At 49.2% G+C, this 13,556-nt stretch overlaps 1 protein-coding gene across 1 annotated transcript in view; it reads left to right on the top strand.

The window, feature by feature from the left end:
- LOC149437055 (vomeronasal type-2 receptor 26-like) overlaps window positions 1-13,556 on the top strand; it is a 50,503-nt gene that overhangs the window by 8,218 nt on the left and 28,729 nt on the right. Inside the window, exons 4-6 of the mRNA XM_089661188.1 lie at window positions 1,890-1,990; window positions 2,086-2,242; window positions 8,876-9,167. Coding sequence (XP_089517314.1) covers window positions 1,890-1,990; window positions 2,086-2,242; window positions 8,876-9,167 — 550 coding nt within the window. The remainder of the gene's footprint in view (window positions 1-1,889; window positions 1,991-2,085; window positions 2,243-8,875; window positions 9,168-13,556) is intronic.

Here is a 13,556-nt window from a genome sequence, read left to right as displayed (position 1 = left end):
AAATGACATTTCTGAGGGAAGCACCAGCAGGGGTTTAAATGAGAGCGATGGTGGGAAATTTGAGCTCTCTTTTGCTCTCCTCCCCCTCCTCTCCATCAGTTGGCTAGGTATGGGCTAGATGCGCAAATTGCAGGTACCATCATCCACCTTGGAGCTTTGTTGTTTGTCATGCGTCACCCATCCATGTGCTCCTTGCTGTGAAGGCCAGTTATAGACTGGGGCAGTGGCTAATCTTTTGTACTGTTGAATTGTTGGTGGGGGGCACACTGGACACCCTGACTGCCATTGTACTACATGCTGGGTGTCCAGTGTGCTCCTGAACCTTTAAGGAGGGGTGGGCTTCCTCAGGTCCACCTGCCCTTGGTCTATCCATTAAATACATGTGCATCTACTATTGTCACGGTCAGAGGTCAGGTTCAGAGACCAGTAGCTACAGCAGCAGACCAACCAACAGGATAGGTAAACAAGCAGGTCACCCTGGGAGATGACGCAGGCTTACCTGAGGTGCGGGGTCTAAGCACTAACCGGTATTCACCAGAGCTCCTGATGGTGGAGATGGATTTTGCTGCGTGTTAGTACCAGGTTGCAGTTCTCAGGATCACCCCACCAGGAAGTGAGCAAGCCAGGATCCAGTAACTGATATGGCAGGTAGGGATCTAGCAGAAGCGTCGTCAGTAAACAAGCCAAGGGTCGGTAACAAGTGGTAGCAGTTTGGGATGAGACAGAAGCGTATTCAGGAAACAAGCCAAGAGTCGGTAACAAGCGGTAGCAGGTTGGGATGAGACAGAAACGTAGTCAAGGAACAAGCCAAAGGTTGGTAACAAGTGGTTGCTGGTTGGGATGAGACAGAAACATAGTCAAGGAACAAGCCAAAGGTCGGTAACAAGTGGTAGCAGGTTGGGATGAGGCAGAATCGTTGTCAAGGAACGAGCCAAAGGTCGGTAGCGAAGGTATGGACGGCAGCAGGAGAGACAAAAGCAAGATACTGGCTGGAGAAGGCACAATAATCTGGGGAACAGGAAGTGCAGAGACATGGCTTAAATCAGGAAGTTCATGGGAGGAGCAAGGACTTAAAGGTTCATCAGAAAACAAGGCACAAGGTAGGATTGTCCAGCATCCCAGGTAGCTCAGTGAGAAGAGTTACTGCCTGACACAGTAGAGGTCCCAGGCCCTGACAACTATGGGGGCTCTTAAATTTGTAGAGTTGGGAAACTACAGAACATTGGGGGGTCGTAAGATGGCTTTGTAGCTTACGCATGTATTTGCATACGTGTGCTAACTAAACCCCTGTTTCTAACGCACACTGCTAGGCAGTTTAATTTGGTTTGATGCAGGCTGGCTGGGAATTTTTCTGTTTTGTTGTTTGACATGCGTCACCCGTCCATGTGCTCCTTGCTGTGAAGGCCAGTTATAGACTGGGGCAGTGGCCGTTTTTTTGTACCATCATCCATCTTGAAGCTTGGCATGTTCCTTCCTACCCAGTTTTATTTGGGGTACCTTTTTAATATGGTTACCTCTTTCTATGTGTGAAATCCAATCAGTTGGCACATAAGGGCCGGTGCTAGGCATCTCCCATTAGAGGAGGGGACGCAACAGAAAGTAATCGCCCTTGGATTGCCAATCGTGCTTTCATTCATAAGCATTACCACTAGCAGATCTGGTATTAGGCAGAGTGCTGGGCCTTGAATAGCCCACCAATGCAGAGATCGAGTGTCCAGCCATGTCCTCAGGTAGCATGTTGGGATTTTCACATGTACAGGGGTTCAGGCTAACATCTGTAGAACAATAACTGGTTAAGCCTTCAGGCTGAAGCCACCAAAGAATTGATATTATTATAAAGATAAATCAAGATTTGATTTTAAATGTTGAGAATTATGTTCCTGTTCTAGTTTTCCTCAGACATTTCTCGTAGAGTCTAAATTAATCTCAGGAATGGTATATAAAGTGCTGGAGATGATCCCTCCAGTGCGGAGGACGCACACAGTTGTTGGTGAGTGTTCTCTGTCATGGATGGATTTCTGAACCTCATTGTCCTCTCCGGGTTGGTCTTCGTCTTTCAAGGACAATCTCTCACTACATCTATAGGTCAGAATTTAGATTTGTGTCGCCTTTTCCCTCTGCAGACCCTGTTTGTTTATGAGTATTACCAGCCAGGAGATGTGATCATTGGAGGACTCTTCTCTGTACATAAAGCCATTCAAGAGATGTTCCTCGAAAGCATTCCATTTAATTTATGTTCAGAGTAAGTACATTGCCATCAGTTTATTGCTTTTCTTTTTATTGTAACATTTTAAACTTTCATATGAAGTTGCAAGGGAAGGACAATGTCATTGTTATTAGCACATACATTGTATCACTGCAGTTCTTCCCCGCCAGGGCTCTGTCTGCATGGAGTGTGTATGTTCTCACTCTGTTTCTGTGTGTTTCATCTCGGTTTTCTGGTGTTTCTCTTACAACACAGAGATTAAATTGGGCTTCAACTGGCCTTAAAATCAGTGGAGAGCGATTCAACGACTTTTCTCTGGAAATTGGACCAATTTCATGGAGGCAGAATTTGGTGGAATTTTAGATATTCTTGCCAAAGCAATTTGCACCAATTTGATTCCAGATGTGCACCTTGATCATACTTAGCAGACCTCCCTCCTTGTACAGCAGTCTCCAGGGTGAGGTCTTGGGCTGGCACCTTCATGTATGCATGTATGTATGTTGCACGTGTGGGCAGCGGCGTATTTACCATGAGGCAAACGAGGTATTTGCCTAGGTCGGCATTTTTTGGGGAAGAAGGGACACACGTGGCAGGGATGGGGGCCTGGTAAGGCTTTACCATGGAATCCGAGGTGGCTGCATGCTGCTAGAAGGTGTAAGCTTCCTGGCCAAGGAGGACACAAGGAAGGAAGACACTGGGCTTGGCTCTGGGGATGGCCGGCTGATTTCTGGAGAGGTTGAGGTTAGTTCTTGACTAATTCTCTCTCTTCAGGTGGGATGGGAGAGTGGCCAAATGGCGGCAGTGGTGGCCAGGGGGGTTATTGGCATAGAGTGGCGGCGGCTGTGGGGCAGTGCTGGTGGTGGTGGGGGGCTCCCAATTTTAGTGAACTAAATACATCAGTGCGTGTGAGTATATTATTATTTGAATTTGCTTTGTTTAAAATTAAAAAAAAAACTGCATTTTTACTTAGAACCCCCAAACATTTTGTGTGTATACATATATATATATATATTTTTTTTTTCTTTAAATAGAGGCCCTCGAGAACAAAATGGTGGGCTGCTGGGCATTGCAATTTGTATGTCACACTATATTTGTGCAGTGGTTTTTCAAAAGCAATTTTCTGGAGGAAAAAAAATACACTTTTTGGAATTTTAATGTACAAGAAAACAATATAATGCCCGATTGTTTTGGTAAAATGTAAAAGACGATGTTACGCCGAGTAAAAGATACCAAACTTGTGACACTTTAAACTTGCGCAAGCCCGTGCGACGCTGACAAACTACGTACATTTTATTCTCCATCGGCAACACCGTAAAATCCTTTCAGGCTTCCACTTTAGATTTACACAGGAGGTCTGGTGGTAGAATTTTTGCCCTCGATCTGCGGTTCGCAGGGATACCCCATGTGTGGGGTGTGATCGCTGTTTATGTATGCATGCGATTGTCTTTGCGTGCAAACACAGGCGCTTTCATATTTTTTTCCCATTTTTTTATTTTTTCCCATTTTTACTCTGTCCGTTTATTATTATTTTTTCATCACTTTTATTGTTATCTCATGGAATGTAACAATCCCCTGTGATAGGAATAGGAAGTGACAGGTCATTAGATCCCAGATCTCTTCTCTGCCCTTCACAGCATCTGGGCAGCAAAGTGGTTAAGTGGTTAGAACTTCTTCGTAGCAGTACTCGGGTCATCAGTTCAAATCCCACCATGGCATCATCCGCCTGGAGTTTGCATGTTCTCCCTGTGTCTGTGTGGGTTTCCTCCAGGTACTCCAGTGTCCTCCCACACTCCAAAGGCATGCTGGTAGGTTAATTGGCTCCTGTCTAAATTGGCCCTAGTATGTGACTGTATGAATGATTTAGGGACCTTAGATTGTACGCTCCTCGGGGGCGGGGACTGATGTGAATGTACAATATATGTAAAGCGCTACGTAAATTGTACCTGAAAAAAATAAAAATCACATCATGATCAGATGCTTTCTCAATTTAAAAATGGAGCTATTTACATCTGGAGAAACTGGAAGTGATGAATGCCCATTGTTTCTGCTTTCTGAGACCATAGAGATGATTGGAGCCATTCTGTTCTCCAATTATTTGGCAGAAGCACCAGCTGAACACCTGGGTCTCCCGATGGGACAGAGTCTGAGAAAGCTGCGGAGGGTGGAATGAGGGGGGGTGGGGGGAACCTCCTCTCCCTCTGCTTGTAAAAGCAATCCAGCAGCTAATTGGCCACTAGGTTTGCTTTTACAAGAAATTCAACTGGCTGAAAAAACAATACTTGAATTATGGCGGCAGCTGCGACCGTCATCCTGGTATGACCACCAAAATTCCAGCAACGTACCGATACGTTGCCGATCATACTCTCCATCCTCACAGCAGTTGGCTGGGGGGAGGGTGAGAAGGGAGAGCCAGCTAGCAGCACTGCATAAGGGCACTGTGGGGGATCGAGGGGTGCCACGGGGGGGTTGGTTGCACGGGAGTCACAGCAGCAGGGATTCTTTAACCCTTTAGGCCATGAATCCCATGCAATTGCTGGTGGGAGAGGCAGAGGAGAGATGCTGGAAATTGAATGGGAGCCACAGAAGGTCGGTGCTGGGTGAGGTAGAAGGGGGGCTGGGGTGGGTAGGGTCAGAGCTGGGGGAAAAGATAAGGGGGAGGAAGCGACAAGTAAGGGGGGGGCAGTTTAGAAACTAGAGAGGAGAAGTAGAGGAGAGAAGGCAACAGGTGAGTTGGGGGGGCGGGGGTCACATTTTAAGTTACTAGCTCTGATCTCTTGTTAGTTGATACTCAAAGCTATCATTTTGTCCAGCAGAGTCAGCTGAATATTTCTGCTATGAGGTCAGGACCTCTGAAGTGACCATGAGCTTACAGCCGACACAGGAACATGAGGAATGTCAGGTCCGTACGGCGTATGGACCTGGCCAGCTGGAAGCAAGGCTGTAGGTCTGTATGCTGTAAGGAGAGAAGGGATGAATACTATCCATCCACTGAGCGGCAATATAACTATTCTAGCTTTGAAGATACAGTATATATTGTATATACAGTCAGGGCTGTGGATAAGGGGGTACCACCAGTCCTCCTGTACAGGGGGGCCCAGGCAGCTGGGTGATCCGGATGTGGGCAGTGAGAGCGATCGGTACGGCGGGGGGAGGCAATTACTGGACCCAATGAATGGCTGTCTTTGCAGCAGCTGAAAGCTTCTCCTCTCCCTCCTGCTGGCTTTCAGCTGCTGCAGAGAGAGCCATACAGGGGATCAGTCCCAGTAATTGCCCCCTAGCTGCACCTATCACTTTCTCTGTGCACCACAGGTTTCCCCCTGCTGCCCAGGACCCCCCTGCGTGCCCCTACCCCCTCAGTGCTGCTGGCTTCTCTCCTCTCCTTCCCACCGGCAGATACAAGAACACAATAGGATCCTTCATAGAGAGCGGGGGAAGGGCGCAGTAAACATGTCACATTTACCAGGCCCTTCCTTTCCTGAATGAATACAATTAGTGAATGGTACCAATTGCTCACTGTGTTCATTCATAAACCGAAGCATAGTAGACTGTGTTTCTTTGGGGGAGGGCTCTTTCAGGTTGGCTTTATGGGGCCCCATGGTTTCTAACTACTGCCCTGTATACAGTATACACATATTGTAGGAATATGTCTCAAATGGTTAGGTCTTCGGGGGAAGAAATGACTTGTAACGGAGAGAAAGCGGGGGTGGGGGGTAGAGATTCAGTGAAAGAGTCACATAATTAAAGAGGACCTGTAAGCTAGTGTAGATATGGCACATCTGTTTTGCTCCCACCTATTGTATGCTGAAAATCTATGTATCCATCTACTTCAGCCTTCACTTCTTGTTGCCGCCTACTGTGCCCTATATTACCGGGATGTTTCTTTATCAGACGCTGTATGTTTTCAGTGCCTCGGTTCACCTTGTCTCTGTTTTGAATTTAATCGTTCAATAAACCAGGAACAATATGTCCATCATCTACATCATACTTTAGAGCAGTGGTTCTCAACCTTTCTAACGCCGCAACCCCTTAATACAGTTCCTCATGTTGTGGTGACCCCCAACCATAAAATTATTTTCGTTGCTACTTCATAACTGTAATTTTGCAGTAGGAGGAATAGCGCCCCGTCATTGGTGTCAGTGGGGGAGGAATAGTGCCCCATCATTGGTGTCAGTGGGGGAGGAATAGTGCCCCATCATTGGTGTCAGTGGGGGAGGAATAGTGCCCCATCATTGGTGTCAGTGGGAGGAATAGTGCCCCATCATTGGTATCAGTGGGAGGAATAGTGCCCCATCATTGGTGTCAGTGGGAGGAATAGTGCCCCGTCATTGGTATCAGTGGGAGGAATAGTGCCCCGTCATTGGTGTCAGTGGGAGGAATAGTGCCCCGTCATTGGTGTCAGTGGGAGGAATAGTGCCCCATCATTGGTATAAGTGGGAGGAATAGCACCCCATCATTGGTGTCAGTGGGAGGAATAGTGCCCCGTCATTGGTGTCAGTGGGAGGAATAGCACCCCATCATCGGTGTCAGTGGGAGGAATAGTGCCCCATCATTGGTATCAGTGGGAGGAATAGTGCCCCATCATTGGTGTCAGTGGGAGGAATAGTGCCCCGTCATTGGTATCAGTGGGAGGAATAGTGCCCCGTCATTGGTGTCAGTGGGAGGAATAGTGCCCCGTCATTGGTATCAGTGGGAGGAATAGTGCCCCGTCATTGGTGTCAGTGGGAGGAATAGTGCCCCGTCATTGGTATCAGTGGGAGGAATAGTGCCCCGTCATTGGTGTCAGTGGGAGGAATAGTGCCCCATCATTGGTATCAGTGGGGGGGAATAGTGTCCCATCATTGGTATCAGTGGGAGGAATAGTGCCCCATCATTGGTGTCAGTGGGAGGAATAGTGTCCCATCATTGGTGTCAGTGGGAGGAATAGTGCCCCATCATTGGTGTCAGTGGGAGGAATAGTGCCCCATCATTGGTGTCAGTGGGAGGAATAGTGCCCCATCATTGGTGTCAGTGGGAGGAATAGTGCCCCATCATTGGTGTCAGTGGGAGGAATAGTGCCCCATCATTGGTATAAGTGGGAGGAGGAATAGTGCCCCATCCTTGGTGTCAGTGGGGGGAGGAATACTGCCCCATCCTTGGTGTCAGTGGGGTGAGGAATAGTGCCCCATCCTTGGTGTCAGTGGGGGGAGGAATAGTGCCCCATCCTTGGTGTCAGTGGGGGGAGGAATACTGCCCCATCCTTGGTGTCAGTGGGGGGAGGAATACTGCCCCATCCTTGGTGTCAGTGGGGGGAGGAATACTGCCCCATCCTTGGTGTCAGTGGGGGGAGGAATTGTGCCCCATCCTTGGTGTCAGTGGGGGGAGGAATTGTGCCCCATCCTTGGTGTCAGTGGGGGGAGGAATTGTGCCCCATCGTTGGTGTCAGTGGGGGGAGGAATCGTGCCCCATCGTTGGTGTCATTTGGGGGAGGAATCGTGCCTCATCGTTGGTGTCAGTGGGGGGGAATAGTGTCCCATCGTTGGTATCAGTGGGAGGAATAGTGCCCCATCATTGGTGTCAGTGGGAGGAATAGTGCCCCATCATTGGTATAAGTGGGAGGAGGAATAGTGCCCCATCCTTGGTGTCAGTGGGGGGAGGAATACTGCCCCATCCTTGGTGTCAGTGGGGGGAGGAATAGTGCCCCATCCTTGGTGTCAGTGGGGGGAGGAATACTGCCCCATCCTTGGTGTCAGTGGGGGGAGGAATTGTGCCCCATCCTTGGTGTCAGTGGGGGGAGGAATTGTGCCCCATCGTTGGTGTCAGTAGGGGGAGGAATCATGCCCCATCGTTGGTGTCATTTGGGGGAGGAATCGTGCCTCATCGTTGGTGTCAGTGGGGGGGAATAGTGTCCCATCGTTGGTGTCAGTGGGAGGAATAGTGTCCCATCGTTGGTGTCAGTGGGAGGAATAGTGCCCCATCGTTGGTGTCAGTGGGAGGAATAGTGTCCCATCGTTGGTGTCAGTGGGAGGAATAGTGTCCCATCGTTGGTGTCAGTGGGAGGAATAGTGCCCCATCATTGGTATTAGTGACACCAATGATGGGGCACTATTCCCACTGACACCAATGATACTTACCTTGCAGACCCCTGCTCCAGCCTGGGCTCGCTCGCTCCCTCCCTCTCCCATGGTACCAACACTTACCTGTCAGATGTCTTCCTTCTCCGGCCGCTCTCCTCCTCTTCACTCGCTGGATCTTCGCGGTGCCGCTCGGCTCCTCCTCTCCAAGCTCCACCTCTTTGCCGGTGATTGGCCGCCTGTGTGCCTCTCCTGAGCTACAGTGCCGGCGGCCAATCACAGGCGAGGATTGATCTCGAGGTGTGTCCAGATGACAGGGGCGGCATGTCATCCCGCCCACACCTGGAGACGGCGGTGGCGGCGGCGGCGAGGAGCGGTGTCTCGGTCCCTAAGACCATCGGAAATATGTGTTTTCCGATGGTCTTAGGCGACCCCTGTGGAAGCGTCGTTCGACCCCCAAAGGGGTCGCGACCCCCAGGTTGAGAACCGCTGCTTTAGAGGGTCATTAGTAACAGATCTTTTACATCTTTTTAATGTTTATTTTATTATTTAAAAACACACGTTCTAAATGTTTGCACAATCTACATGTTATATGTCATACTTTCCAAATTCTTTGCAGGTTGGATGCAACAGAGTATGAATACTTGATGGCGTTTTTCTTTGCAATTGAAGAGATTAACAAGGATCCCGACATCCTTCCCAACGTTACTCTGGGCTATCACTTGTTTGATTCATGTGGGTATCCAAAGAAAGCAATAGATTTCATCTTCAGGATACTCTCTGGTTATAGAAGATATGCTCCAAACTACTCTTTTATGGAAAGTTCAGAGGTTGTTGGCTTTGTGGGTGATACCACTTTCCTAACAACACTGGCCATGGTTGAGGTCTTGAATATTTACCAGTACACACAGGTAGATTGTCACTTCTGAAACATTATTTATCTATACAGGTATGGATATGCAATGTATGCAAGCTGGAGATGCCTCAGGAACAGGGGCAAACTGACCACTCGGGCACTGCTTGAAGGCCCAGGATCAGTAGGGGGCCCCATGAGATGCCCCTGGAACCTTTCATAGGCTTTTTTGGGTGTGGTTTGAGTGTGGGTGAGGACACAGGATCCCCATGATCCCCTATTGCCTGGGAATCCCATGAGCTGTCAGTCCGCCCCTGCTCAGGAATTCTAGTTAATAGAAAGTTAAAGAAGATTTTTACCATCCTGCCCACTATTACCTGGTAGTGAGTTCTTCTTGGTATTCTAGAGAGTTCTTCTCGAAACTCACCCACCCTGCAGGTCCATCACTGTCCAGCTGAGCTCCTGTTCTCTGACAGTAATTGGTCCCATGCCATCATGTTCTATTGTGATGTCATCGATAGGTGGCCGGATGTTCTGGGTTCAGCCTCCCAATGGCACAACACTAGACCCGCCCCCTCCTTGTTTCTCCAATGAAAGCCTATGCCTTCTGGGTTATGTGACGTGAGTATCACAGGAAGCAAAGGGAGACCTAGGCGAATGACATGCGGGGGCAACAATTCATGTTAAAAAAAGGTAACTAAAGGAAAATATAACCCAGCCCTAATCATGCAGAGGACAGGAGGAGGTGTGGAGTGGAGGGATGTAGTATTGGAGGGTGAAGATCACCTTTACATATCATCCTTTGGTGCCAACCAAGTAGTGGCTTTAAAAAAAAAATGTTGGAATTTTGGTGTCACTCCTTTTTTAAGTCAGTTGTAAAGCCACATCTACAATATTGGGGACAGCTGTGGGCATCATACTGTAGAACTGGACAGCATGGGCTGCAGAGGTCGTGATTGCAACCCCGACCCTAGCTCTAGGGGGCCCGTGCGCTCTCCCGGTCATATTAGTGTAGCCTAGCGCTCTGCCCCCCACTCTCCCCGCTTGAACCCCCCCCATACAGTGGCTTTTCCACTATCACGTACCCGGTGATGGAGGCCAACGGAGAGAGGGCTTCCCTTGCAGCTAAGTTCCAGACTCCCCTGGATATGGGACAGCAGGAGTCGGGCCCAAAGAAGCACGGGTCGCCTGTAGGAGTGCTTGTCAGAGGTACACCCAGGAGCACAGCTGATGCACTGGAATGGAGTTTGCAGACAGGTGGCACCTCTGAGAGGTATGCAAGCCTTCAGGGAAACAGAAGACCACAGGATAGTCGGTTCAAAACCAAGGTCAAGTGCCAGGTGGAGATTGGAGCAGACGTAGTCAATAGGATAGCCGGGGTCATACACAGGGGAGCGGGGGAGAATATCCGTTAGCCAAGCCGGGGTCAGGTCAGGAGTCAGGCAGAGAAGACAGATCCAAGAGCAAGCTGGGTCGGTAGAATGTACGGGATGTATGGGATGTACGGGGTGTACGGGATGTATGGGATGTACGTGGTATATGGGATGTACGGTGTGTATGGGATGTACGGGATGTATAGGATGTATGGGGTGTACAGAATGTATGGGGTGTATGGGGTGTACGGAATGTATGGGATGTACAGGGTGTATAGGATGTATGGGGTGTACAAAGTATATGGGATGTAGGGGGTGTATGGGGTGTACGGGGGTGTATAAACAATATCTCCTTTTGCTATAAAACATATCTAATGAAAATATTAGAAAAATCTAATTTCTTCATAAATTTAGGCCAATATGTATTCTGCTACATATTGCCCCAAGTATTGGGCCGCCAACCTTTCCACACACATGACCTTAATGGCCCCCTGTTTTAGTCTGTAGGGTTCAATATTGAGTTGGCCCCGCCCTTCCCACACACATGACCTTTAATGGCTCCCCCAGTCTTAGTCCATAGGGTTCAATATTGAGTTGGCCCCGCCCTTTGCATCTTTAACAGCTTCAACTCCTCTGGGAAGGCCGTCCACAAGGTTTAGGAGGGTGTCTATGGGAAGGTTGGACCATTCTTCCAGAAGCACATTTGTCAGGTCAGGCACTGATGTCGGGGGAGGAGGCCTCGCTCGCAGTCTCCGCTCTAATTCATCCCAAAGGGGTTCTATGGGGTTGAGGTCAGGACTCTGTGCAGGCCAGTCAAGTTCCTCCACCCCAAACTGGCTCCTCCATGTCTTTATGGACCTTGCTTTGTGCACTGGGGGGCAGTCATGTTGGAACAGGAAGGGGCCATCCCCAAAATCTTCCCAAAAAGTTGGGAGCATGAAATTGTCCAGAATGTCACCTTAACCCCTTGACGCCGGCACCACCTGGCGCTTTAAGGGTTTCAGAAGCCGGGAGGTGGGACGGGGTTTTAGAGTCATGTGGCTCCCGTGATTCGCCGTCACAGCGGTCACATGATCAGGAAAGGTCTCAATCAAAAGAGGATATCGAGACCTTTCTGTGAGTACCAGACATTTGTGCTGGTAGCACACAGGGTGTGCACTCTCAGCACATATGTTTTTCTTAATTGCACACAAATGTGTCAAGGCCCAGACGCCGGGAGGCCGCACATTTGCGTGCGACTGGCACCAAGAGATAATCCCCCCTCCACCAAATTTACACTTGGCACAATGCAGTCAGGCAAGTACCGTTCTCCTGGCAACCACCAAAGCCAGACACACCCATTTGCAGACTGCCAGATAGAGGAGCGTGATTGGACACTCCAGAGAACACGTCTCCTCTGCTCTAGAGTCCAGTGGCGGCGTGCTTTACACCACGGCATCCGATGCTTTGCATTGTACTTGGTGATGGAAGGCTTGGATGCAGCTGCTCGGCCATGGAAACCCATTCCATGAAGCTCTCTACGCACTGTTGTTGGGCTCATCTGAAGGCCACACAAGTTTGGAGGTCTTTAGCTATTGACTCTGCAGACAGTTGGCGACTTCTGCGCACTGTGCGCTTCAGCATGCGCTGACCCCGCCCTGTCATGTGACGTGGCCTACCACTTGGTGGCTGAGTGGCTGTTGTTCCCAGTGGCTTCCACTTTGTTACAATCCCACTAACAGTTGAGCGTGGAATATTTAGTAGCCAGGAAATGTCACGGATGGACTTATTGCCCAGGTGGCTACCTATCACGGGACCACGCTTGGAGTCACTGAGCTCCTGAGAGCGACCCATTCTTTCACCAATGTTTGTAGAAGCCGTCTGCATGCCTAGGGGCTTGACTGTATACACCTGTGTCCATGGAGGGGATTGGAACACCTGAATCACATGATTGGGAGGGGATTGGAACACCTGAATCACATGATATGGAGGGGATTGGAACACCTGAATCACATGACTGGGAGGGGATTGGAACACCTGAATCACATGATATGGAGGGGATTGGAACAACTGAATCACATGATATGGAGGGGATTGGAACACCTGAATTACATGATTGGGAGGGGATTGGAACACCTGAATCACATGATATGGAGGGGATTGGGACACCTGAATTACATGATTGGGAGAGGTTTGGAACACCTGAATCACATGATTGGGACGGTGGGGACAATACTTTGGGCAACATGGTGTATCTGCATAATTTGTTTTTAATAACACACTGAAATTTTTTTCTTTCACTTGAGAGGAAACTAAAACACTCATAATATGCAGATATAGTAAAATAGATACATTGTTGTTTTCAATATTATTATTTCAGGTACTTGTATAGCGCCGTCAATTTACGCAGCACTTTACACATATATTGTACATTCACATCGGTCCCTGACCCTCAAGGGGCGTACAATCTAAGGTCCCTAACCCTCAAGGGGCGTACAATCTAAGGTCCCTCACCCTCAAGGGGCGTACAATCTAAGGTCCCTAACCCTCAAGGGGCGTACAATCTAAGGTCCCTAACCCTCAAGGGGCATACAATCTAAGGTCCCTAACCCTCAAGGGGCGTACAATCTAAGGTCCCTAACCCTCAAGGGGCGTACAATCTAAGGTCCCTAACCCTCAAGGGGCGTACAATCTAAGGCCCCTAACCCTCAAGGGGCGTACAATCTAAGGTCCCTAACCCTCAAGGGGCGTACAATCTAAGGCCCCTAACCCTCAAGGGGCGTACAATCTAAGGTCCCTAACCCTCAAGGGGCGTACAATCTAAGGTCCCTAACCCTCAAGGGGCGTACAATCTAAGGTCCCTAACCCTCAAGGGGCGTACAATCTAAGGTCCCTAACCCTCAAGGGGCGTACAATCTAAGGCCCCTAACCCTCAAGGGGCGTACAATCTAAGGTCCCTAACCCTCAAGGGGCGTACAATCTAAGGTCCCTAACCCTCAAGGGGCGTACAATCTAAGGCCCCTAACTCACATTCATACATACACATACTAGGGACAATTTAGACAGAAACCAATTAACCTACCAGCATATCTTTG

Source organism: Staurois parvus, unplaced genomic scaffold (assembly GCF_062004578.1).
Source record: "Staurois parvus isolate SC_StPar_1 unplaced genomic scaffold, SC_StPar_1.0 ptg001322l, whole genome shotgun sequence".
NCBI lineage: Eukaryota > Metazoa > Chordata > Amphibia > Anura > Ranidae > Staurois > Staurois parvus.
This window is presented reverse-complemented; position numbering and strand designations above follow the sequence as displayed.